Source organism: Ovis aries, chromosome 17 (genome assembly GCF_016772045.2).
Source record: "Ovis aries strain OAR_USU_Benz2616 breed Rambouillet chromosome 17, ARS-UI_Ramb_v3.0, whole genome shotgun sequence".
Taxonomy (NCBI): domain Eukaryota; kingdom Metazoa; phylum Chordata; class Mammalia; order Artiodactyla; family Bovidae; genus Ovis; species Ovis aries.
The window spans coordinates 12447700-12471683 of record NC_056070.1 but is presented as its reverse complement, the minus strand read 5'-3'; the positions used below and the strand labels follow the sequence as shown (position 1 = coordinate 12471683).

Here is a 23984-nt window from a genome sequence, read left to right as displayed (position 1 = left end):
CATAGCCTTGACTAGACAGACCTTAGTTGGCAAAGTAATGCTTTTGAATATACTGTCTAGGTTGGTCATAACTTTGCTTCCAAGGAGTAAGCGTCTTTTAATTTCATGGCTGCAGTCACCATCTGCAGTGATTTTGGAGCCCCCCAAAATAAAGTCTGACACTGTTTCCACTGTTTCCCCATCTATTTCCCATGAAATGATGGGACCAGATGCCATGATCTTCGTTTTCTGAATGTTGAGCTTTAAGCCAACTTTTTCACTCTCCTCTTTTACTTTCATCAAGAGGATTTTTAGTTCCTTTTCACTTTCTGCCATAAGGGTGGTGTCATCTGGCTATCTAAGGTTATTGACATTTCTCCCAGCAATCTTGATTCCAGCTTGTGTTTCTTCCAGTTTAGCGTTTCTCATGATGTACTCTGCATAGAAGTTAAACAAGCAGGGTGACAATATACAGCCTTGACGTACTCCTTTTCCTATTTGGAACCAGTCTGTTGTTCCATGTCCAGTTCTAACTGTTGCTTCCTGACCTGCATACAGATTTCTCAAGAGGCAGGTCAGATGGTCTGGAATTCCCATCTCGTTCAGAATTTTCCACAGTTTATCGTGATCCACACAGTCAAAGGCTTTGGCATAGTCAAGAAAGCACAGATAGATGTTTTTCTGGAACTCTCTTGCTTTTTCGATGATCCAGCGGATGTTGGCAATTTGATCTCTGGTTCCTCTGCCTTTTCTAAAACCAGCTTGAACATCAGGGATTTCACGGTTTACGTATTGCTGAAGCCTGGCTTGGAGAATTTTGAGCATTACTTTACTAGCATGTGAGATGAATGCAATTGTGCGGTAGTTTGAGCATTCTTTGGCATTGCCTTTCTTTGGAATTGGAATGAAAACTGACCTTTTCCAGTCCTGTGGCCACTGCTGAGTTTCCCAAATTTGCTGGCATATTGAGTGCAGCACTTTCACAGCATCATCTTTCAGGATTGGAAACAGCTCCACTGGAATTCCATCACCTCCACTAGCTTTGTTCATAGTGATGCTTTCTAAGGCCCACTTGACTTCACATTCCAAGATGTCTGGCTCTAGATTAGTGATCACACCATCACGATTATCTGGGTCTTGAAGATCTTTTTTGTACAGTTCTTCTGTGTGTTCTTGCCACCTCTTCTTAATATCTTCTGCTTCTGTTATGTCCAGACCATTTCTGTCCTTTATCGAGCCCATCTTTGCATGAAATGTTCCCTTGGTATCTCTAATTTTCTTGAAGAGATCTCTAGTCTTTCCCATTCTGTTGTTTTCCTCTATTTCTTTGCATTGATCGCTGAAGAAGGCTTTCTTATCTCTTCTTGCTATTCTTTGGAACTCTGCATTCAGATGCCTGTATCTTTCCTTTTCTCCTTTGCTTTTCGCTTCTCTTCTTTTCACAGCTATTTGTAAGGCCTCCCCAGACAGCCATTTTGCTTTTTTGCATTTCTTTTCCATGGGGATGGTCTTGATCCCTGTCTCCCGTACAATGTCACGAACCTCATTCCATAGTTCATCAGGCACTCTATCAGATCTAGGCCCTTAAATCTATTTCTCACTTCCACTGTATAATCATCACCAATACGGCCCTCTGGTTCAACAAAGTTCCTTAGAGTCCCCTGCCTACTTTTGCTTTATTTCAATCTCTTTTGGCTGATTCTATTCATTCTGTTTGGAATGCTTTCCTCTCTTCTCAAGATCTAAATCCATCGTGTCCGTGAGGATGCTGTAGGCACCACTCTCCTCCAAGAATCTTCTAGCCATCACTGTTACTCTAAGTTTCCTCAAACATTTACACACCTAATTCACATTATATTGGCTTGCACCTGTTAGCACATTGATTTGTAATTATGCTCTGTCGTTGTTTTGTGTCAACGTTTAAAAGAACTGTCAGCAGAGACTGCATTCCATACAACTTTTATGAGCCAGGTAAATGCTCAAAACTTTTCCTCAATGAACACGCACCAGGTAGGGACTCGAACTCTCAACTAACCAAATCCTCATGGCTCTAACATGTGTCGACATCCAAGTATTATTCTCAAAAGGCTTTCAATTCAGTGTATTGAAAGATGCACCTCATCCCCCCAAGCCCCCTTCCCCGCCCCCAATTAGAGGAGCAGATTTCCCATTTTATAATAGAAACCAAGCAAGGCAGCATTCACGCAACAGAATTTTCAACATTTCTGCTCCCCATCTCACCCCCTCTTTACTTGCAATCTTTAAAAAAATCACCCCTGACATGCAGTTAAACCAGCTTCTTCATAACACACAAGATCTTCTGTTACACTTGGGGGCAATTTTATTTATTCAACAGATCCTTATCTTAAGAAATCAAAGTAATTTTCCCTCTAACTTTTACCCTATTGGTCCTAGTCTCTGTTTCTTGCTCAGCATTTCAGAAATCTATGGAAATACTTTTCAAGCTGAATTTTAATTATTTGTTTGCATCTTCTCTGCCTGCTTGGTGCTGAGATCCTTGCAAGCTCAGACCATACTCCATTCAGCTACACAGATCCCTAATCCCTGGTAGAGAAGCACTCAGTTACTGCTGCTTGAATGAATGAATGAATGAATCAAGTACCAGACACAAGGTAAGAATTTAGGATGAATGACAATTCAGAGTAAGTCTACTCCCTTTTTCAGCTGACAGAACTTCAAATATTTGAATTTAGTTACCATGCACAACTTTTATCCACTCTCATTCTTTTCTTCATACTGTATGTGTGTGGATGTGTGTGTGTGTTACTCAGTCGTATTGGACTCTTTGCCACCCAGTGAACTGTAGCCCACCAGGCTCCTCTGTCCATGGGATTCTCCCAGGCAAGAATACTAGGGTGGGTTGCAATTTCCTTCTTCAGATCTTTCTGACTCAGGGATCGAACCCATGTCTCCTGCCTTGCAGGCAGACTCTTTACTGTCTGAGCCACCTCATGTTAAGTACTCCCATGATGTACTTAACATGGGATAACTAATTCTTCACAGATGATTTCAAGAGCCTACAACATGCTAGCTGCCTCTGGCCTGGTGAGTAGTTTGTCAATGAAAGTGAAAGTTGCTCAGTCGTATCCGACTCTTGGCGACCCCATTAACTATACAGTCCATGGGATTCTCCAGGACAGAATACTGGAGTGGGTAGCCTTTCCCTTCTCCAGGGGATCTTCCCAACCCAGAGATTGAACCCAGGTCTCCTGCATTCCAGGCAGATTCTTTTACCAGCTGAGCCACCAGGGAAGTTCAAGAATACTGGACTGGGTAGCCTATCTCTTCTCCAGATCCTTCCTGACCCAGGAATCAAACTGGGGTCTCCTGCATTGCAGGCAGATTCTTTACCAGCTGAGCTACCAGGGAAGCCCCTAGTTTATCAATGTCCCCCTTAAAATCAGGGCACCCGATCTGGGATCCACTATTTTGCATGTGATCTATTCAGTTTTTAACGTCTTTGTCCTAAATTCAGTACATACATCAATTCAGCCAACTCTGCTGATACGCATCCATTTTTCAAATGATGGCTGAATTTTAAATACCGCTTGTTGGTTCACAGCAGTTACCTCTGAGGGCATAAGCTGCGAAAGGGGGCTTTCACATTTTACTTTAAATATCCCCATGTGGCTTTAATTATTTATACTAAATATGCATTCTTCTTGTCATTAAAAGCCAATATAGATTTTTTAAACAAATTAATAAACTATTAACTAGTTAATTCCACGGTTCCAGCCTTATGGAGTATACAAATCATATTTAAAATATGTGTACTCTCTACTATGTATAAAATAGATAACTAATGAGAACCTACTGCAAAGCACAGGGAACTCTCCTCAATGTTCTGTGGTGACCTAAATAGGAAGGAAATCTTAAAAAAGAGGAGATTTATGTATACACATACCTGATTCACACTGCTGCACAGCAGAAACTAACACACTGTAAAACAACTATACTCCAATAAAAATTAATAAAAAGAAAGAAAACTAATAGAAAAATAAAATACATGTTCTCTTTTTTCCTCTTGTGTATATATTCTCTTATCTATCAACATGCATTTGAGTAGCCACTGGTACACAGCACTTCTAGGATCTAGTGGTCCAGCCAACCCAAACCTTCTAGATTATGAAACTCCTCTCTTCCTATAAATGTCAGCAAGCGGCAGCTCACTATAATTTGATTTCCCTCTTTCTTAAACTGAAGTCACTTAGTCGTGTCCGACTCTTAGCGACCCCATGGATTGCAGCCTACCAGGCTTCTCCATCTATGGGATTTTCCAGGCAAGAGTACTGGAGTGGATGGCCAGTGCCTTCTCCATCCCTCTTTCTTAAGGTCAGATTAAAACCCAGGAAGATGTTATTTGAGGTTTGCCTTCCCCTACAAGGGAGAAATCACTCAGCACATTTCAGGAATATTTCTTGAAGCACAGTGTGTCCCACCTTCCCAGGTGGCTTGGTGGTAAAGAATCTGCCTACTAAGGCAGGAAACGACGGAGACTGGGTTCAGTCCCTAGGTCGGGAGTGTCTCCTGGAGGAGGAAATGGCAACCCACTGCAGTATTCTTGCCTGAAGAATTCCATGGACAGAGGAGCCTGGTAGGCTCCAGCCCATAGGGTCACAAAGAGTCGGACACGACTGAGCGACTGTGTGGCCACACACAGGGTATCCCCACTTTGTTCCCTTCCAAATACAGCTGCGTTTCATGCTCTAGAGAGATTGGCTGGATTAACAAGTAGGGTCATACAAGCACAGACTAGAAAACAACTCACAATTCTAGGCCATTACATGAAGGCAGTGTTCTCCATGTGGAGGACATAGTTCACACCTCAGAAAGTATCATTGCAAGCGACTCTATTCTGTGACCTTCTGTTTAGTCTAAGGTCAAAATAAATCTTTGAGGAGAGCAATATTCTTGGTGGCACAAGTCTTCCGGAATCACCGGGCAATGCATGTACTCCCTCAGCACCAAGGGGGCGTCCTGCACGGGGGCGGGGGGGGGTGTGCGAGGACGTGCAGGTGGTGGAGGCACGTTCTCCAGGTTTGGGACCCCATGAAGCTTTCACAGACCCCTGAGCCCTGCCCATGGACGGCCTGGCCCTTGTTAGCACCCACACTGGTGACATCAAGCTAGCTTCTTCCTCCCTTCATCCCAGTTTCCCTGTCTCTCCAGTTGGTAAGATGAGGAGCTCTTCCCTGCCTGCCTCACAGGCAGATGATACCAGTGAAAATGTTTTGTGGACAATAAGCATTATATAAAGAGAAGGCATCACCAATGCAACGGACATGAACTTGGGCAAACTTTGGGAAATGGTGAGGGACTGGGAGACCTGGCATGCTGCAGTCCATGAGGTCGCAAAGAATTGGACACGACTGAGTGACTGAACAACAACAAAGAGAAGGCATGATTAATGTACTATTATCCACTTACAATGTATCCATTTACAATATAAAGAAAGCTGAATGCGGAGGAATTGATGCTTTTGAACTGTGATGTTGGAGAAGACTCTTGAGAGTCCTTTGGCCAGCAAGGAGATCAAACCAGTCAATCCTAAAGGAAATCAGTCCTGAATATTCATTGGAAGGACGGATGCTCAAGCTCCAATACTTTGGCTACCTGATGCGAAGAACTGACTCATTGGAAAAGACCCTGATGCTCAAAAAGACTGAAGGCACGAGAAGGGGACGACAGAGGATGAGGTGGTAGGATGGCATCACCGACTTGACGGACACGAGTTTGAGCAAGCTTCGGGAGTCGGTGATGGACAGGGAAGCCTGGCGTGCTGCAGTCCATGGGGTTGCAAATAGTCGGACACAACTGAGCGGCTGAACTGAACTGATTCATTTTACAAGATGGCACTCTGTAAACACAGAGAGGTCAGGTGACTTACCCAAGGTCACAAAGCTAGTGAGAAACCCTGGTGACTGTCGTGAGAGAAGGTGACAGAGAAGACTGAAATCTGTGCCTTCTGCTTAGTCCGGGTCCTTCCCTGAACCTCTGGTTTCCAATCTGGAGGAGTTGGAGGCGATTACTCAGAACCATGAGCTATTTTTAAAGGTTTAAGGAGTCTAACAGATTCTCATCAATAAGCTACCCAGACTCAAAATCACATGTCTTTATTTTTGGCTAAAATGGCATCAGCCCAGAGTGAGAGTTCTTGTTAGCTCAGGAGTCCTCAACTCTGACTATCCATTTACATCACCAGGGGAGCTTTTTAAGGCTGTCCATGCCCAGACCCCACTCTGAACCAATTAAATTTAAACCTCTGGGGGTGTTTGCATTTTCTAAATCTCCCAGGGAATTACAATTGACTGCCAGGATGGAGAACCACTAGGTTGGCTAATGATGATCAGAAACAGACAGGCAGCAATAGATGTCTTTAACTGATTATACGACACAGTTAAAGCAATCTTACCGAGATCCTTAACTGAAAGAAATTCACAAAACAAGAAAGAAATTAACACCTCGAGTGTCTTAATGTAGCCAGCGTTTGCTGTACACATACTATGTCCCAGACATGAATCTAAATAGCTACATGTATGAACTCACTTAGTTCCCATAGACCCTCCAATGCTTTCCCAATTTACAGATGAGGAAACAGGCAAACTGCAGTAACTTGCCAAAGTCACAGTTAAAACGTGGTGCGGCTGGGATGGAACTCATGCATCTGGGGCTAGGATCTTTTTTTCTCTTATAGTTCCTTCACAATGTCGTGTTAGTTTCTGCTGTACAGCAAAGTCAATCAGCCATATGTACACACAGATCCCCTCCCTCGGGGACACCCCTCCCACCCCACCCCCATCCCACCCGTCTAGGTCATCACAGAGCACCGAGTTGGGCTCCCTGCATTACACAGCAGGTTCCTACTAGCTATCTATCTTACCCAGGGGTCGGGGGAGGGTTGGAGAAGGACATGGCACCCCACTCCAGTATTCTCGCCTGGAAAATCCCACGGACGGAGGAGCCTGGTAGGCTACAGTCCCTGAGGTCACGCAGAGTCAGACACGACTGAAGTGACTTAGCAGCAGCAGCAGCAGGCGGTAGGGTGGGATGAGAACTGGGAAACTGGTACCAGGGTCTTCCTCCCCACCCTAGGCAGCTTCCTGATATTGCCATCAGATGAGGTTTACAGTATCCTAGCCTCGGCGAGGACGTAAAAGATTGCACAATACTGGGGAATATAGAACAACTTCTAATCCAAATGCCTGCAGGGGCCAGGACATAAGACACTTTGGCAGGGGCGCGCAGGTGTGCTTGCAGGCAGGGACACGGAAGCCCCGGGGTGGGAACTGCGGCAGACTGGTGAGCACATGCCAAGGAAGGGAGACAGCCGCCACCGAGTGAAGCAGATTGCGGCCACGTGAGGAGGTGGCCCGCGCCGCTGACTCGTCCAAGTTTCAAAGGGAGCTGGAAGCCTGGATTTGTATGTGAGACCGCCTATTTCCAAACGCTGTCTTGAGTTTTAGACATACTATACGAGGCAAAACATACCAGGAGGCCACTAGCTTGTGACCTCTAATGTCGCCTGTAACACATACATAAACACACGTATAACACACACACACAACACACACACATACCCCAATCTTTTGAAACTTTTGAAAAGTAGATACATGTATATGTTGAACTGAATCCGTCTGCTGTACACCTGAAACTCATACAACATTGTTCATCAACTATGCTCCAAAAGAAAACTAAAAGAAAAGTTTAAATAAATAAAATTCATTTAATGTGTTCTCTTGGCTTGGTTCTCTGCAATTAGAAACACCAGACCCTGTCTTTCCTTTGTTTTGTGAAAAATGTGAACTATTCGCTGTGTGACACATGGAAAACCCAGCAGAAATTTCCCCTGGGTAATTTTAATGGGTGGGCTGACTGGTAAGTCAATGGATAAATAAACTTTTATTAAACACCTATTTTCTCATTTGAATCTCAGCCTAAGTCTGGGAACATGGATTTACTATCCTCACTTTATAGAAAAGCTCAGTCATAATTTATATGATTATTACACAATTGAGATATAATTCAGGTCAAATCACACACACAGAAGAAGTTGTTCCCCTAGTAAAAGCTGAAAGTAATATTGTTGGCCTGTGAAACAAACACTTGTCAAGCCCTATTATACAGCCTTATAAAAGAATTTTACCGTGTCATATTATTACTGTACGAGATACATGGAGAATTTTTTAAAAAGAATAATAAATACAGATATCACCAAAAACTTCTGAGTCAGAAATATCTATAGTCCAATCACAGGCTATGCAAATGAAAACTTATTTCATACACTTAATAATAGCTAATCCTTCTTGAGCTCTTTCTACAAAGCAGCCTTTACTAAGGTATGGTTTCGTGTGTGCACATAATACTGATACTTCGGTATGTATTCAATTATTCATACACTATCCCTGTGCTATAGGAACTGTTGTCACTACTGAAAGACGAGGAAACCAGGGAACAGGGAAGTTAAGTAATTTGCCCAAGGTCACACAGCTAGTGGGCAGCAGAGGTTGAATCCAAACAAGCTGCTGCCAGAGGCTGTGCACTGGACCACTACTCTGTAACCTTAAAAAGCACGTCCAGTCCCTGTTTGTTTTGTTTTTTTTCCCTTAGGATGTACAGTATACAGTGGTGGTGGTGGTTTAGTTGCTAAGTCATGTCTGACTCTTTTGCAACCCCATGGACTGTAGCCCTCCAGGCTTCTCTGTACCTGGGGTTTTCCAGGCAAGAATACTGGAGTGGGTTGCCATGCCCTCCTCCAGGGGATCTTCCCAACCCAAGAATCAAACCCACATCTCCTGCATCCCAGGCAGATTCTTCACTGCTGAGCCACCAGGGAAGCCCACCGTCTACAGGAGACCTAGCGAAAAGAGGGCCAAATCAAATGGTATTTTCTCCCCCTGGTTACAAGACAACAACACAAGCTTTTAAAAATACACCAGCAGACAACCCAAGACACCGGCCCCGTGTAACTTTAGAAAAATCTATCGCCCTCCTCAAGTACAGTAGCTTGTTTCAAAAGCACAGATAAGCAGGCTGCTGCTGATCAATCATGGAAAAGATCACCTTCCCTGGCCTTCTCCAGTCCGCTTGGAAAGCCAGCTTCTCCAGAGCACTCCATCGGGAGATATAGATCTCTCTCACCTCTCGTCCTTTCCCCTCACACCTCACTTCTCATGGGGTCTAACCACTTTTCTGACCCGTGGAGAAATTACAAGGAAGAGAAAGAGATAGACACAGGGATTATTCTGGAGTCTGCTTTTTCAGGCCCCAGCCTTGGAGAAGCCTCCTTCCTTGCCGGGAAACCGAACTTGGCTGAATTTGGACTTTCTTAAAAACAGAAGCAAAGAGCACCTAAGTCTTAGTCATTTCAGAACTCGAGATGGAGAGCTTCAGTGGTGGAGGTTTGTTTTTTAAGAAGAAGGGAATGGCCGGCTGGAAACAATATCCTTTTTAGGCACACAGAATCTGCTGCATTTAATATAACCCTGGGTCAGTCTGTGAAAAACAGGGTGGCTAAAGGCCTCATGCTGATTTCAGACCGTGGGCGTGTATCACTGTACATTTTATAAAATTAGCTACAGTGCAGCCTCTGTGTGTGTGTGTGTGTGTGTGTGTACACGCAGTGAGGCTGACTTTTACAAAGTAAACAGCAGTATGTACCCATGAAGCTGAAGATCAGTATCAAGCCCAAAGTCTGATTTTAATTTATGAAACTACCTTGTAACTACAGTGATTCTATCCCAAGGTGGGTCCTTGGGGAATGATAATAGTCACCTGAGAGGCCCTGCTTCAGCACCTAGTCACATATACTATTCTCTAATATCATAAAAGGGTAATTTACAGATGGAGCATAAAAATACAAAACTTGCTCCTAAACAGAAGGGGGAAAGCGGCTAGAAACTTCAGTCCATCAAGTCTCTTGGCTATTTCTAAGGTCTGTGCTTGCAACATTAGTTTCTTATAAAATATGACAAAAGACATTTTCAGCTACCACGAACCATAAAGTATTTTGTACACATGGCCCTAGATGGCATGCATTACTGAGCTACACCTAGAAAGCAGGAAATAGAAAAGATCCCATCAGAAACAGGGCACAGTGGGACTTCCTCGGGGGTCCAGTGTTTAAGACTCTGCCTTCCACTGCAGAGGGCACCGGTTCAATCTCTGATTGGGGAACTAAGATCCCACATGCCAGCAAGGTCAAGAAAAAAAAAAAAAAAAGAAGGAAACAGGACACAGCAACTTCACTGACAATCTGCATCTCTAAAATGTGATTCTAGAGTGCCTTTACTAGGCCAAAATGGGAACGAAATCTGAGGAAGAAAAGCGAAAACAAAACCACATGCCTTACCATCACTAGGCCTGGTCTGGATTTCTTTCGGATAAGAGGAAACTCAAAATCCACTCCTTTACCACAAAGCTCATGGTCTTGTAAAAACCTTCCGCTGGAAAGCCTTTCATGCCCCCCCAAAGTCCTATTTTGTAGGTCACACTCTCATTATCTTGTTCTGCGATCAGCCTGATTAAATTATAGAAAATTACTAATACATCACTCAGAATAGAGAGATAAGCTTCCAGCCTGTTGTGCTTGTTTCCCCATCCTCCTCTCCTAAGACTCCAGCGGACAGTCAGAAGGGAAGAGCGGAGGAGAGACAAGGCAACTTGGAAAGGGGACGGCAAAAGGGTGTCTTAACCTCCTCCCAGGACTAAGCTGCCCTTAGCTTTCACAAAGGGCGTTCTTGACCAGTCACAGAAACCAAGGGAGCTTTTTACACTGTGAATCGGGGCTCCACCATCATTTCCTCTGTGTCTTGTCATCTTTTGAGTCCAAAGACACCACTTTGCATGAAACGACCAGGGTTAGTGCTGCTGGCTGAGTTTTTCTCTTTGGGGAAACAAAATCACTCAGACACAATCTCAACTACTGGGATTACTTAATAAATGGGTTTACCCACCAGCCAGGGTTACCACCCCCTCCCCCAACCCCCCATTTCGAATCCGGTCTTTCCTACACGGATATCTTGACATTAATTAATTAAAGCCAACTTTTAACACCAGGAGAAGCCTGCCTGGTTACTCCACCAACACAACACGATCCCTTGGCTGTCTCTATGGCCTTTGTCCATCTAATTTTATAAGCCTCGAGAGATGAAGATTTTCCACACCTCCCTAGGAACTCTCCTAACAGGCCATTCAAAGACTCTAAAACCTCAAATGCACAGCAAGCTTTAACACTGGCCGAAAGCTGTCCAATTTATACCTCCCCAACGTGATTTATTAACACTTGGTGCAGGAGACTTGTCAATTCACACCAGCTGTGTCATCCCCAGCACGAGATGGCAACACATAGACAAATTAAAAATCAATTTTTTTATTAGAAACTATTTTGAAGCATTAGAAGGAATGCGATTTTGAGCTATCTTCCTCACTTTAACAGCAAAGCTCAGTGGACCTACTTATCGGATGAGGAATACATATAAGAACAGATGGGCATTTTTGCCCAGAATCAAGCAAGCTTGCTTTGTGGTGTCGCAGAATTATCCACAGTGAAATACTTTACTCTTTCAGATTCAGAAAATTTCCCCATGGCCCTTGTCTAGTCAGGAGGTATTGTTTGGTTACTGAAAAAAATTTAGTAAGAATAAGTAAGGGAAAGATTCAACCTTTTATCTTTCAATAGACATATAAAGACACATAAAAATAAAAACAATATGAGATCCTGTTGCTTTTCAGTCATTTTGCTTCCCAATTTTACGAGAAAGCAAGAAAGAATTTTTATAAAGTTTTGTTCGTGACAAACACAATAACCTGCTCTGGTCTTGACCCACAACTGAGTAAACAGTGAAAATACTGGAATAACAAAACAACTGTTTTATGAACTTTTCCTTTGTGCTCCCCCTTGGGAATAGGCATCGGGCAGCTTTCCAGCAATAAACAGAACAGGGTCTAAACTTGTGCACGTTTAGGGGTAAGTTGAAGCTAATGAGGAAATCTTAAAAGTGCTGATGGCACCAATGGTCAAAGGATTTACAGATGCAACCAACACACCCCTTTCCCTCTCCAGTTCGTGACCCCAAATGGAACAATGTTCACAAAGGGCTGAGCCTCAGGCCTGGCCAACAGTCCCCATGTCAGTTTCCCTCTCTTCTGCTTTCTTAGGCTGACAAACATTTTTAAACTCTGCAGTCTGGGGATTCTGCTAAAGATAAGCACATGGTATAGCTCCAAGGACCTCTAGGACATTTTTTGGAACATGGTATTGGACCCTGTTAATGGAAAAAACTTTTGTAAAAGAGCCGTCAATCGCAGCAGTCATATTTAAATCCCCAAACAATAATCACTGCTCTAGGCCAAGAAATAAAGGCTTTATTTTGAATAATAATTTTGAGAGCCACTTCTCAAAAAGAGTTTGACACCCTTGGTTTGGGGTCACCTCTGAAACCTAGTGCAACTCGCCCTTTTTACTCACAGCCAGTAAGATCACCATTCCATTCTATAGGACAGACCATTTGTTTTTCTGCCCATGTATGAGGCCCATCTAACAGAAAAAAAGAACCCTCACATACACTTACTTCGGAGGCCCAGGAGGAAGGGACTGTGCAGAATTTTAAATCAGAAATCTAACGCTTAGGTTAGTAGTGTCAGGTTAAAGGCTCACCCATCCCCAAAGCTAATTCGGTTCTGAACGGTCCCATGGGTGTCTAGTTGAACAGAAGCAGCTAGGAAACCTTAGCAGGCCGAAGCCCAGCCTGGGGAATTGCTGGGACTCCGTGCCAGAAGCTGAGGCTCACCCCAGACTTGGTATCAGATAATACCAACTGCTAGTCTGGATTTCCAGGACTAATCTACTCGAGGTTGGAACTTCCAGGTTCCCTGGTGTCTGTGCTATACAGTGGGAGGACTCTGGGCTTTGTAGATTCATGCTATGGTTGGCTACTATCGTATTTAATAACACATAGAAGGAGTTTATTCGTAGGGATGATTCATGGGGAAGGGGAATAGAAGCATGGTGGTGGGGGGGGGGGAACCTAAGAGGAAATAGAAAGCAATCTAAATTTTCTAGAGATGCAGTTATCACAAGTTTCTTTTTCTGGTAATTCTAATGTGAGTTTCTTAAATGTGTTTACAGGTTCCCTAAATTTTAAAGACATTCTATCAATAGTAGCTCTTAAGCACCTGTATTTACTCAGAAGGCTCTTTGGTTTCAAAAGCAGTTCCTTCCCATCTCATCCCCCTCTGATCCTTCTCATCCTGAAACTACTCATATCACTCCTTTCTGCTATGGAGAACTGTGAAGTCTGCCTCTACAGAACTTCTTAAAAACTCAGGATGACTTCTATTAGGGCAATCCATCCCCAACTCACTGTATTTTAATTTAGATTCAAAATGGTCCTCCAGGGAAAGAAAAATACTGACACCCTTCCTCCCCCATATACACACAAATAAACAAATAAAGAACTTAGCATTCACACTGGAATTTAGGACTACAATTGTATTCTACACTAAACACAAATGAACACTAATTTTTACCAAAGTCCACCTCACTGCAAGTTCCTGCAAGACTCCCTCAGCACTTAAGGCAGTCTGGGGTTACTGTCTGAATTGCAAAATACACCATTTGCCCAGAAACTGCTCTCAGCTCAAATGCAAGCTGCTTACAAAACATGTGTAAACCATGCTTAAAACAGGCTGCACACATCCACAAAAATCCATTCAAAGCAAAGGTAAGTGGAAAAAAAGCATCGCAAATTAGGCTTCTCTTTAAAAACTGGAGGCACTTTTACGGTGTTTCCAAAAGGTAATTGCTTTTTACTTCAGTAAAAGTGGCTTTATGTGACTGGGAGAAGGAGTTGTGTTTTTTTTTTTTTTTCTTTAAACTGAGTGTATAACAGTATTCAATTAGAGAACCGGGTGGGTGGGAGAGCCCACTGGCAAAATCTAACTCAATCACCAGGCCCCGGCGCCCTGGAGAGGCCCACCCAACACACGAGCTAAAATGGAGCCTGAATTTCCTCTCAGACGGAGAGGGTAGTCGCACGAGGTCAGGGTCAAGGTCACCAGCAGGGCAGGCTGCAGCTGCCCGACTGCACTACCCACAACGGGAGGGAAGGCGTTCCATCTCCGTCACAACTGAACAGATAAATCCCTTCTCCGCTCCTACCCTCTCTCTCACCCCGCCAAGATTTTTTTTTTTTTTTTTTTTTTTAAGGAGAGAAGAAAGGAAAATGACCAAATAACCTCACCGCCCTGGTTTTCGCACACCAGCTCATCAGCGCCCAAAGTTGCCATCTAAGGGCAAGTTCGCAGAGAACACTGAAGCCCGTTTTGTCCGAGCAGGGCAAGCCTCTCCCGACCGCCGCCCCGCTCCCCAGGATTCCTGCCTCCTGTCCCTGCCCCCAAGCGCCCCCGAAAAGAGCTGGGAAGCGCGGCGGGCCGGCCATGTGCACGCACACACTTCCACCAACTGCTGCGAGTTTTCTGTGAATCGCGGTGCGGAGCCTCCCAACTCGCCCTCCCAGACTCCGCCGCCTGCTTCCCTCGCACAAAATTTCCCTACACACGCAGCCGCCTGCGAACGATTTTATGTGCATATATATTACATATGTGATATTATCCTCAGAACCTCTAGCGGGCAGGCGAAGAAAGGACTGCACAGGGGCATTTTTTTTTTTTTTTTTTAAAGGAAGGGGAAAAAAAGCACAACCCAAGCTCTGTGCGTCGACTCCTGCGTACCGGGAAGGGGAAAGAAAGAGGAATGTTTGCCGAGCGGGCTGCCTGCAAGTGCCCTTGCTCGCCACTTCGGCCGCGGCCCGGGTGACACGGAGGCGCCGGGGGGCGCCCAGCCCGAGTCACCCGCGCCCCCTGCCCGTCCCCCCGGGCCGGCACCGCCGCGGAGATTTCGCGAGGGGGAGATCGATCGCGCTGCCTCTCTGCAGCGGAAACGCACACGCTCACACAACCCGAGCCCGAGACACCATAACCTTAACCCTTCCCCCACCCTCCGTGAACTTCAGGTGACCGACCACGTCGGCCTAACACCCCGGCGGGCGGGCGCTCCGGCTCCGCTCCCGCCCCCAGCCCGGGTTTTGCAGGATCGGGCTCCGAGCAGCGCCAAACCGCCGAGAGAGGGGAGCAGTACGGGGGGGGGCGGGTTGGGGGGATTCGGGGGGAGAGAGAAGAGAAATTGACCCTCCGTCTCCCCCGACCCCTCCCTCCGGCGCCTCCGGCGTCCCCTCCTCCCCGTCACCCCGCCCCACGCCTTCTCCCCTGCCCCCTCCTCCCTGCATTCAAGGAGCCGGGCGGCCCCGGGGGATATTTTTAGTTGCTTCTTTCTCCTTCACTTTTAGCTTTAGCAGCATCTCGGAACACTCAAAGCGGAGAAAGATGGGGGGGGGGGATTGAGCTGGAGAGGGAGTGGGGGAAAAGTTAAGAGACTGGCAAAGAAAAGCGGGAGGGAGGGCGGAGAGGGACCGGGGGCGCGGGTGGAGGAGGGGAAGGGGACCGGGCCGTGCCGGCGGGTGTGTGTCTCCAGTTGGTGTGTGTGGCTGCAGCCGGGGAGGGCTACGATGCACTTTAGTCCTGGACTCTGCTCAGGCTCGCCGGGGAGGGGGGTCTGAGAGCCCGAGTCTCGCCCGGCTCCGTCTGCTCCGACTGACCCCGCATTTTATTGCGGCCAGGAGCCCTGCTCCTCCCTCCCCTCGGCTCTGCAGGGACCTCGCGCGCCGCGAGCCGCCCTGCCTCCTGCCTCCGCCTCGGCGCAGCTCCCGCACCCCACATCCGCCCGCCGCTGCCCGGCCTCGCCCCCCGCCCGGCCGCCCCGCGCCCCGGCGCGCCCCCTCGCCCCGGCGCCGCGGGAGTAGCCGCCCGGCGGCGCGTGTGTACCCGTGTGTTTGTGTGCGGTGCCCCCACACCCTCCTCGCCGCTCCCGCCTCGCCCGCCCCCGACTCCCCTCCTCCGCCGCCGCCTCCTCCACCTCCGCCTCCTCCTGCTCCTGCCGCTGCCGCCGCCGCCGCTGCCGCCGGCGGCTCCGGGGCCGACCAACCCCGGCGCAACCTTTAGCCGGAGACGGACCTCTCCCTGGATCCCGTCCCCGGCAGGCGGCCGCGCGCCCTCGCTCCGACACCCCCAAACGCCATGTCACGGCCCCCCAACCCTCTGTGCGCCCCGACCTCCGCACCCTCGGGCACCGGGGATCCGCAAGGAAATTTTTTTTTTTTAAAGATTCCAACCTCTCCCACCTCCCCTCCACCCCCCGATTAAAAAAAAAAAACCCCGGCATCCACACTACTCCCCTCCTCCCGTCTCTTGCCCCCTCCCCCCAGCCACCCGGAGTGAGGAGGGGGAGGGGGAGGGAAAGGGGAAAAAAGCCCGATCTCAAGGAAAAAAAGAGGGGGGGTGAGAGAAAGAAAGAAAAAGAGAGAGAGAATAGAAAGGGCACGGGGCTGATCATCACCAACATGGCTGCCTCGGCATAGACCTAGACGAGGAGTAACCCGGGCTGTGTCTTTTGTCAGTTTCACCTCTGTAACCCTAAACTAATGCAGAAAACGACGGAGGAGGCTGCGGAGAGGAAAGAGGAGAGGGAGGGCGAGAAAATGGCACGAGAGGAGGTGCAGAAGGGATGACTTACGTGAGGGAAGGCGCTTGGGCTGCTCCTGCTTCCTCCTGGGCATTTTCCCCCTTTTCTCACATTCTCCTCCTTGGTTAATGTGAGATCAAATAAACCCCCGTGGGGGCAGAGAGGCAGACACTGGCAGGAGCGGGGAGGTAGTTGGGGGGCGGGCGGGCGGGCAGGGGGAAACCCCTTCTCTCCGGTGTGTGCAATGGGTTGAAGCTTGTTTCCTGGAGCCAGAAGAGGGGTTTTCTTCTTTTCTTTCCTTTCTTTTTTTTTTTTCCTTTTTTTTTTTTTTTTTTAATTTTTTGGTCGTGCACCTGGCTTGTCCCCGAGCGTAATATTCTTCAATGGAAACAGATCTAATAGGTGTGAGTGTGTGTGTATGTCCTATGCTCGCGTGTGTGATGGGAGGTATAAATAAATGAGTGCCGGTGCGGCGGTGTCTATGGCCGCGCTCTGTGTCTCCGAGCCCCTAACACTAATGTCGGGATCAAAGGGCAGCGGCGGCGGCAGCACAGCTCACAGCTCGCTCTCTTGCTCTCTCTCTCTCTCTTTCTCGCTCTCTCTCTCCTCTCGCGCTCTCTCTCCCTCTGTCACACACACACTCACACACACACACACAGAGGCACAGACTGAAGGAAAGAGCGAGAGCTAGACACACACACACAGAGCAAAGAGGAAGGTGCCCTAAGGCTCCCAGGACGGACTCAGCCTGGGATTTGCAACCGCTCTGTCTGGAAAGAATGGGGGGCGCGCGTGCGGGGGTGGGATGGACGTCTTCGAATTTATCCCGCTATTCGCCAGATCTAGGGGGAGAAAAAGTTTTTCCCACTCTTGAAACGAAGATTAGTTCATTATTCTTCTTGATTTTTCAAGAGGAAAAAGGGTTTTCTCTTAACTTTCTTTTTGTTGATTAAACTACATTTTGTTCTGTATAAAAATTCTTCAGGCTTTTGTCACTCAAAGAACTACTCTCTCATCTCATCACCTGAAGTCTGTGGAGGTGACAGTCTTCCACGCACTCTCCAAAAACGTTCCAATAAAAATAAAGAGAATAAAAAGGTAACATATGGTGAAATCAGTAACTAGGTGGATGGACTAAGCGCCCCGTTTTGAACTGTCCAGTGGAGTTAAAACTGGAAAATGCCTAAATGAAAATTACAGCTCCTTGACAAAGGGGGGATAAATAAGATTAGGTCACCCCGATGGTCGATTTAACTGCTACATGATACTCCTACAGTGCACACAACAATCTTGACTTCTGAAATTTACTTTTTTCCCTGCTATAATGGAGGTGTGTGAAGCTTACCCTAAAGCAATTCCAGTTTGCATTATGAGCTCAATATAGCAGTTTTCATTAACTGAGACATACTTTCATTACTTTACAAATCACACATCTTTCTTCAAAGAGAGACATAAAGGGGAAAAAATAGAAAAGGATGGGTCTCACTCCAGCACAAAAGGTATTTGGTGAAAGAGGACTGTTCTCTTTGTGACTTGCAGTCATTTGGATAAAAGTTCACTCAGAGGTTGTTAATGATTTAAACTCCAAAATCTGCTACTATAATTGAAGTAAAAAACGGTCTGAAGAAGAGTTGTTTCATAAAACTCTCTTTGTAAGAGAAAACTTTGAACTTAGCAGAATACATTATATGTCATGAGTCAGATGTAGCGAAAAAATAAAAAAGGTGCATTATTTAACTACATCTTCCCTTTTTAGCTTTTTAAAACCTCTGACTCATCATCTTATTATGTTAAATATTTTCTTACAAATTTTAAAATAGATTTTTTCATCAAAGAAGGTGGAGGCACGGCAAAGATACAGAACATTAAAATGACACTCCATACGCTTATATGGATAGATAACGCCTCTTTGAGGTTCTGACTGAATTCTCACAACTGGAGTGATGTTCAAGACAGTGATGGGGGTTAATTCTGTAAACACCCCTTCAAAAATAACAATAAGCTTTCATATTGCACACTTTTCTTAGAGAAGCTTAAAAAGTGTTTTATCTCCCAAAAGATGTTTTTCATTGATAGCGAAATCTCAGGATGAAACTCTCATTGCCAACTCCCCCGAAAGATCTAGCTTCCCAGTGACAAGTAATGCTATCTGAAGCAGGTTTTGAAACACCTGCTTGAATTCAATCTAAAACCAAACAGAGAGCAGTCAGGTTTGAAATGGAGCATCAGTGCTTAAACCAACTCTTCCTTGAATATCGGCTTAAGTAAACCGATGGGCTTCTCTGTTGGATCAGTGGTAAAGAATCTGCCTGCCAGTGCAAAAGACTCGGATTCAATCCCTGGGTCAGGAAGATCCCCTGGAGAAGGAAATGGCATCCCACGCCAGGATTCTTGCCTGGGAAATCCCATGGCCAGAGAAGCCTGGCAGGCTCCAGTCCATGGTGTTGTGAAGAATTGGACACAGCTAAGCGACTAAACAGACTAACAGTTAAGTCTCCTCAAGTTCCAACTTGAAGTAGAACTATCTTCCAACTCAGATCAAATTCAACTTAGGCCATGATTTTTGACTACCGTTGGTAGCATTGGTCATGATATTAGTATATGAATGGTAAATTAGATAAATTTTTACATAGTCTCATTGCCTTGAACATATAGCATCTCTACACCTACCACAAGATGAGCAGTGGTCACAGCACTTCACCACTACTCACTCCAAGCCTGTAGCTGGGCTATGGAGGACTATCACTCTGCACAGACACACCATCACCACTTTTTGAATTGCCAGCTCTTTCCAATGCTTCAGTTCAGTTCAGTTCAGTCACGCAGTCGTGTCCGACTCTTTGCGACCCCATGAATCGCAGCACGCCAGGCCTCCCTGTCCATCACCAACTTAAGTACCCTATAAAAGAAAACACACTTTAGGCCTTTCCTCAAAGTAGAGTACATTTCCTGCAACCTTTTAAAGGCATACAGACAAATGCTATCAACATTTAATTATATAGGTGTTCTATCAACAGCCAAAAACATCTTTAATTGAATTTGTCCATACCTCTACCTCTTTCCAAAAATCATTTGAGTTAGCACAGAGCAACAGAAAATGGAAATAAGGTCAGAACGACTTATGTTTTAATCTCAGCTTGGAATCGCTGCTGCAAAGCACCCTTCAAGGGCCCTGCATCTCCCCCTCAAAGCCTAGATGTTTAGGGAACACAAACTGATTTTAACATTTGACTAACCTAAAAATATTAGGAAGATAAATAGCTGGAGGTTACTATAATGGATTTTGAAATCAAGTGGATAAATAATTCGGGAAATATGTATCTTTTGGATGCCTTTTCTCATGAACTTGGATTACTGTCGAGTATGGTCATCAAGTTGTAATATTCTATTTGATTCACCCCTGTCGCCCAAGCTTTTGAAAGCATATTTTATCTTAATAATTAAAGTAGTCTCTCCACCTCCATCTCTCTCACCTCTCAAATGTAAGATTAAGATAGATTTTCTCAGAACTGTACATTCTAAGATGATGTTTCATAAACACTCACTCTCCTAGGAGTAATTCTATCCTTCCCCAAATCTTCCTAAGGGTAGTAGACAGGGGAGCACCCTCCCTAGAATAATGTGTGGTCTAGAGAAGTCCTTGAGGTCAAAACTCTTTTCAGAAAATTATTCGCCCTTTTATCCACGTTGACTGATGCTTTAAAGCAATCGTAATAAAATGCTGGCAACATAGCAGCTCAAATCAAGACAATGGCACAAAAATGTGTTGTATTAGTAGTCATTCTCTTCGTCACTTAAGAGAAAAAAGAAGAGGTTCATTTAAGAATGTCCTTGATGGAGTAGTAAAAGTTATTAATTTTATTAAATCTCAACCCTTGAGTGCAAGACTTTTAAATATATTCTTTGTGACAAAATGTTAGGTACATATAAAGTACTTGTGCTGCACACTGAAGTACATCATTATCTCAAGGAAAATCACTCTTGAGATGGTTTGATGCAGCTACTTTTTCCATGGAATATTATTTTTACTTGAAAGAATGACTGACAAACTGTGATTATTCAGACTTGAGTATTTCTCCAAAAATGACTGAAGTGAGCCTGTAACTTCAAAGAAAACAATTCATGATATTTTTGGCAATGATAACATTTGTAGTTAGGAGTGAAAAGTAGAATTTTAGACAACTGTTCTATCACTGTGACTTTCAACAGCTTCCTGATATAGACTTTTCTGATGAGATTCATAGTGATATTAATGAATGTGACTTTTTGATATTGTGTCAACCTTTTGGAAGAACTGAAGAACTCAGTATCTTCCAAATGACCAATACATGATGTTACAAAATCATATTGTAGTAAAGATCTATTTAAAGTACAAGATAAACCAAAGGATTTTAACATAACAGTGTAAAAAGGTCATTGACATGGTTTCAAATTCCACACTGTCAGTAACTTTTAAGAAACTACCACTCATCAAGTTTTACTGTTACATCAAAGAAAAATATCTACAATCATCTGAAAAAGCTATTAAAATCTTCCTCCCTTCTTCTAACTACATATCTGTGTGAGGCTTGATTTTCTTCTTGTGTGTCTTTAACCAAAGCAACATATCACAAGAGGTTGAAAGCAAACGCAGATAGAAGAATCCAGCTTGTCTTCTAATAAGTCAGACATGGTAGAGATTTGCAGAAATGTAAACTAATGCCACTCTTTTCGCTAATTTTTTTTTTGTTTTGAAAAGTCTATTTTTCATAAGAATGTGTTAACTTGAATTACACTTATTGTTGTCATTATATAGGAATTAATAAATAATTATTTTAGAAATTCCACAGTGGTTATATAGTAAATATCAAGTCATAACCCACATAAACAACAGTTCTTTGGTATCCTCAATAATTTTAAGAGTACAAAAGATCCCTAATTCCAAAAAGTTTGAGAACCACTGCCCTAGAAATAAGTTGAGATACAATTAAGGGACAAAAGAAATTCTATGGGTGTTTTACTTGTCTCTCCAAACCCAATTGTAAATATGTTACACTTCTCAAAAAAATGAAGCCCTCTTATCTCCAGGAAATGAAAGTTGGTTCTGTATGTCCCAAGACGGGCTTCTCTTATGAGATTTCTTATGAAATGCAGAGAGGATGTATTAGAATTCTCCAGAGAAAAAAACAGTTGAAAGAATTCGCCTGCAATGCAGGAGGCGCATGAGACACAGGTTTGATCCCTGGGTTGGGAAGATCCCCTGGAGGAGGGCATGGCAACCCACTCCAATATTCTTGCCTGGAGAATCCCATGGACAGAGGAGCCTGGAGGGCTGCAATCCACAGGGTTACGCAGAGTGGGACACAACTGAAGCAGCTGAGCACACACTCTTTCATTCATTCATTTACATATTTATTTATTACAGGATTGACTCATGAGGTTATGGAAGCCAAGAAGTCCCATGACCAGCTGTCAGAGAACAGGAAAGCCAATAGTATAATTCAGAGTCAAATGGCCCGAGAACTGGGGAAGGCAATCGTATAAGTCCACGTCTGAGTTCGAAAGGCTGAGAACCAGGACCTGCAGTGTCCAAGGTCGGGAGAAGAGGGATGTTTCAGTTCAAGCAGCAAGAGTGAATTTGCCTTTCCTCTGCCATTTTGTCCTATTCAGGCCCTCTGTGGATTGGACTATGCCTGCCTTCGCGGATGAGGACAATCTTCTCTACTCAGTCTGTGGATTCAAATGCTCATTTCTTCTGGAAACACCCTCACAAACACACCTAGAGATACTAATAACACCAGCTATCTGGGCATCCCTTAGCCCACCCAGTCTTATGGACACACAAAATGAACTATCATAGAGGGCAGGCTTCCCTGATAGCTCAGTTGGTAGAGAGTCCGCCTATAATGCAGGAGACCCCGGTTCAATTCCTGGGTCAGGAAGATCTGCTGGCGAAGCGGTAGGCTACCCACTCCAATATTTTTGGGCTTCCCTTGTGGCTCAGCTGGTAAAGAATCCACCTGCCATGTGGGAGACCTGGCTTTGATCCCTGGGTTGGGAAGATCCCCTGGAGAAGGGAAAGGCTATCCACTCCAGTGTTCTGGCCTGGAGAATTCCTTGGGTTGTATAGTCCATGAGGTCGCAAAGAGTCAGACCACTTCACTTCACTTCACTTCATGGAGGGCAAGTAGGTGTTCACCAAGTGCTGTGGGTACAGGTTGTTCAGCTGGGTGGAGACGCTGGTTATTCTGAACAGAGGACCCAACCCTCTTCTGATCTCAGACCCTTTAGGACAAGAACACCACCTCTCTCTCTTTCTTAAGGCCTGAGCTATCTGCCTCAAGAGTTAAAACAGGGACTCTCTTAACCCCCAAAGTGCTTCAAGTCTGACATTTTAAATACTGAGTGCCTGTCCCAAGGCAGAGATATGTGTCTGGCGTATCTCCTGGCCTGAACCTCACATGTTATAAATCAATATCTGGTAACGATGACCAGCCATCACACACAGAGAGGGGAGGCTTTTGTTATCATGTGTGCGTATGTTCTGAAGAGGCCAGGGCCTAGCTAGGATCAGCAAGTTTTGTCACAATTTGGACTCACCGTGTTTTCAAAGGTTGTGGGTGGACAGGCACATGACCTGGCAGAGAAGCTGGCAAAGGTAACATTTCTGGGCATTTTGGAGGCCTTCCATCCAAATTCTCATGTTTGGGGTCTTTCCCTTAAACTTCTTCCCAATAGTTCTCCAACTCAACACCGACTGGGGGTACAAGTCATATTTGGATTTAGTAAGTTCCTGATCTCTGCCCTCTGTGGCTTCTGTTTCTCTTACCTTCCTAAAATGACTGAGACTCAGTCTTTCCTTATGTATTCCAACCTTGAACCCCAGCTGAATGCTAAGCCCCTGTCTCCCAAGCCTCATTGCTAGGATCCATAACATCTCTACCAGTTTAGCTTCCCTGGGCCTCACTTTTTTTTTTTTTTTTAATCTGCAATGGATGAAAAAAACTCCCCTAAGCAACTGCCCCCCACCACCATTTTCATGCATTTTTCCAGCTGATTTGTCTGGTCGCTTAATGTACTTCTCTGCTGCCTGACCCAGTCACCCTCTGACCTGCCTCAAATCATACTGCTGTCTCCTTGCAAGACTTGCCTTGTGGTTTCTCTCAGAGCCCTTCTCTGGCTACAGTCATCTCTGATTCAGTGTCTCTACAATGTCTGTCTTCCTTGAGTTGGTTCTTCTTGCCATCTTCTTCTCCCACCATGGGGTACCCACCCAGGGCCTCTCGGTAAGGTTATATACCCAACTCCCAGGTCAAGGAACGCCCTGCTTAGGCTATAGGATTGTAGGGCCTAATGCTACAAGAATAACATGGAACAGAATGATAACACTTTCCAGTTCATGATTGTTGGTGATGAGCAAATAAAATGG

General features: G+C 45.2%; 1 protein-coding gene across 8 annotated transcripts in view; it reads right to left on the bottom strand.

Annotated features, from left to right (window-relative positions):
• Positions 1-17098, bottom strand: part of ZNF827 (zinc finger protein 827) — a 189854-nt gene extending 172756 nt beyond the window's left edge. For all 8 annotated transcript variants that reach the window (XM_060400611.1, XM_012097410.4, XM_060400614.1 and 5 more), the window contains exon 1: positions 16628-17098. In XM_060400611.1, the coding sequence (XP_060256594.1) occupies positions 16628-16670 (43 nt within the window). In that variant the 5' untranslated portion in view covers positions 16671-17098. The remainder of the gene's footprint in view (positions 1-16627) is intronic.
• Between the last annotated feature and the right edge of the window lie 6886 nt (positions 17099-23984).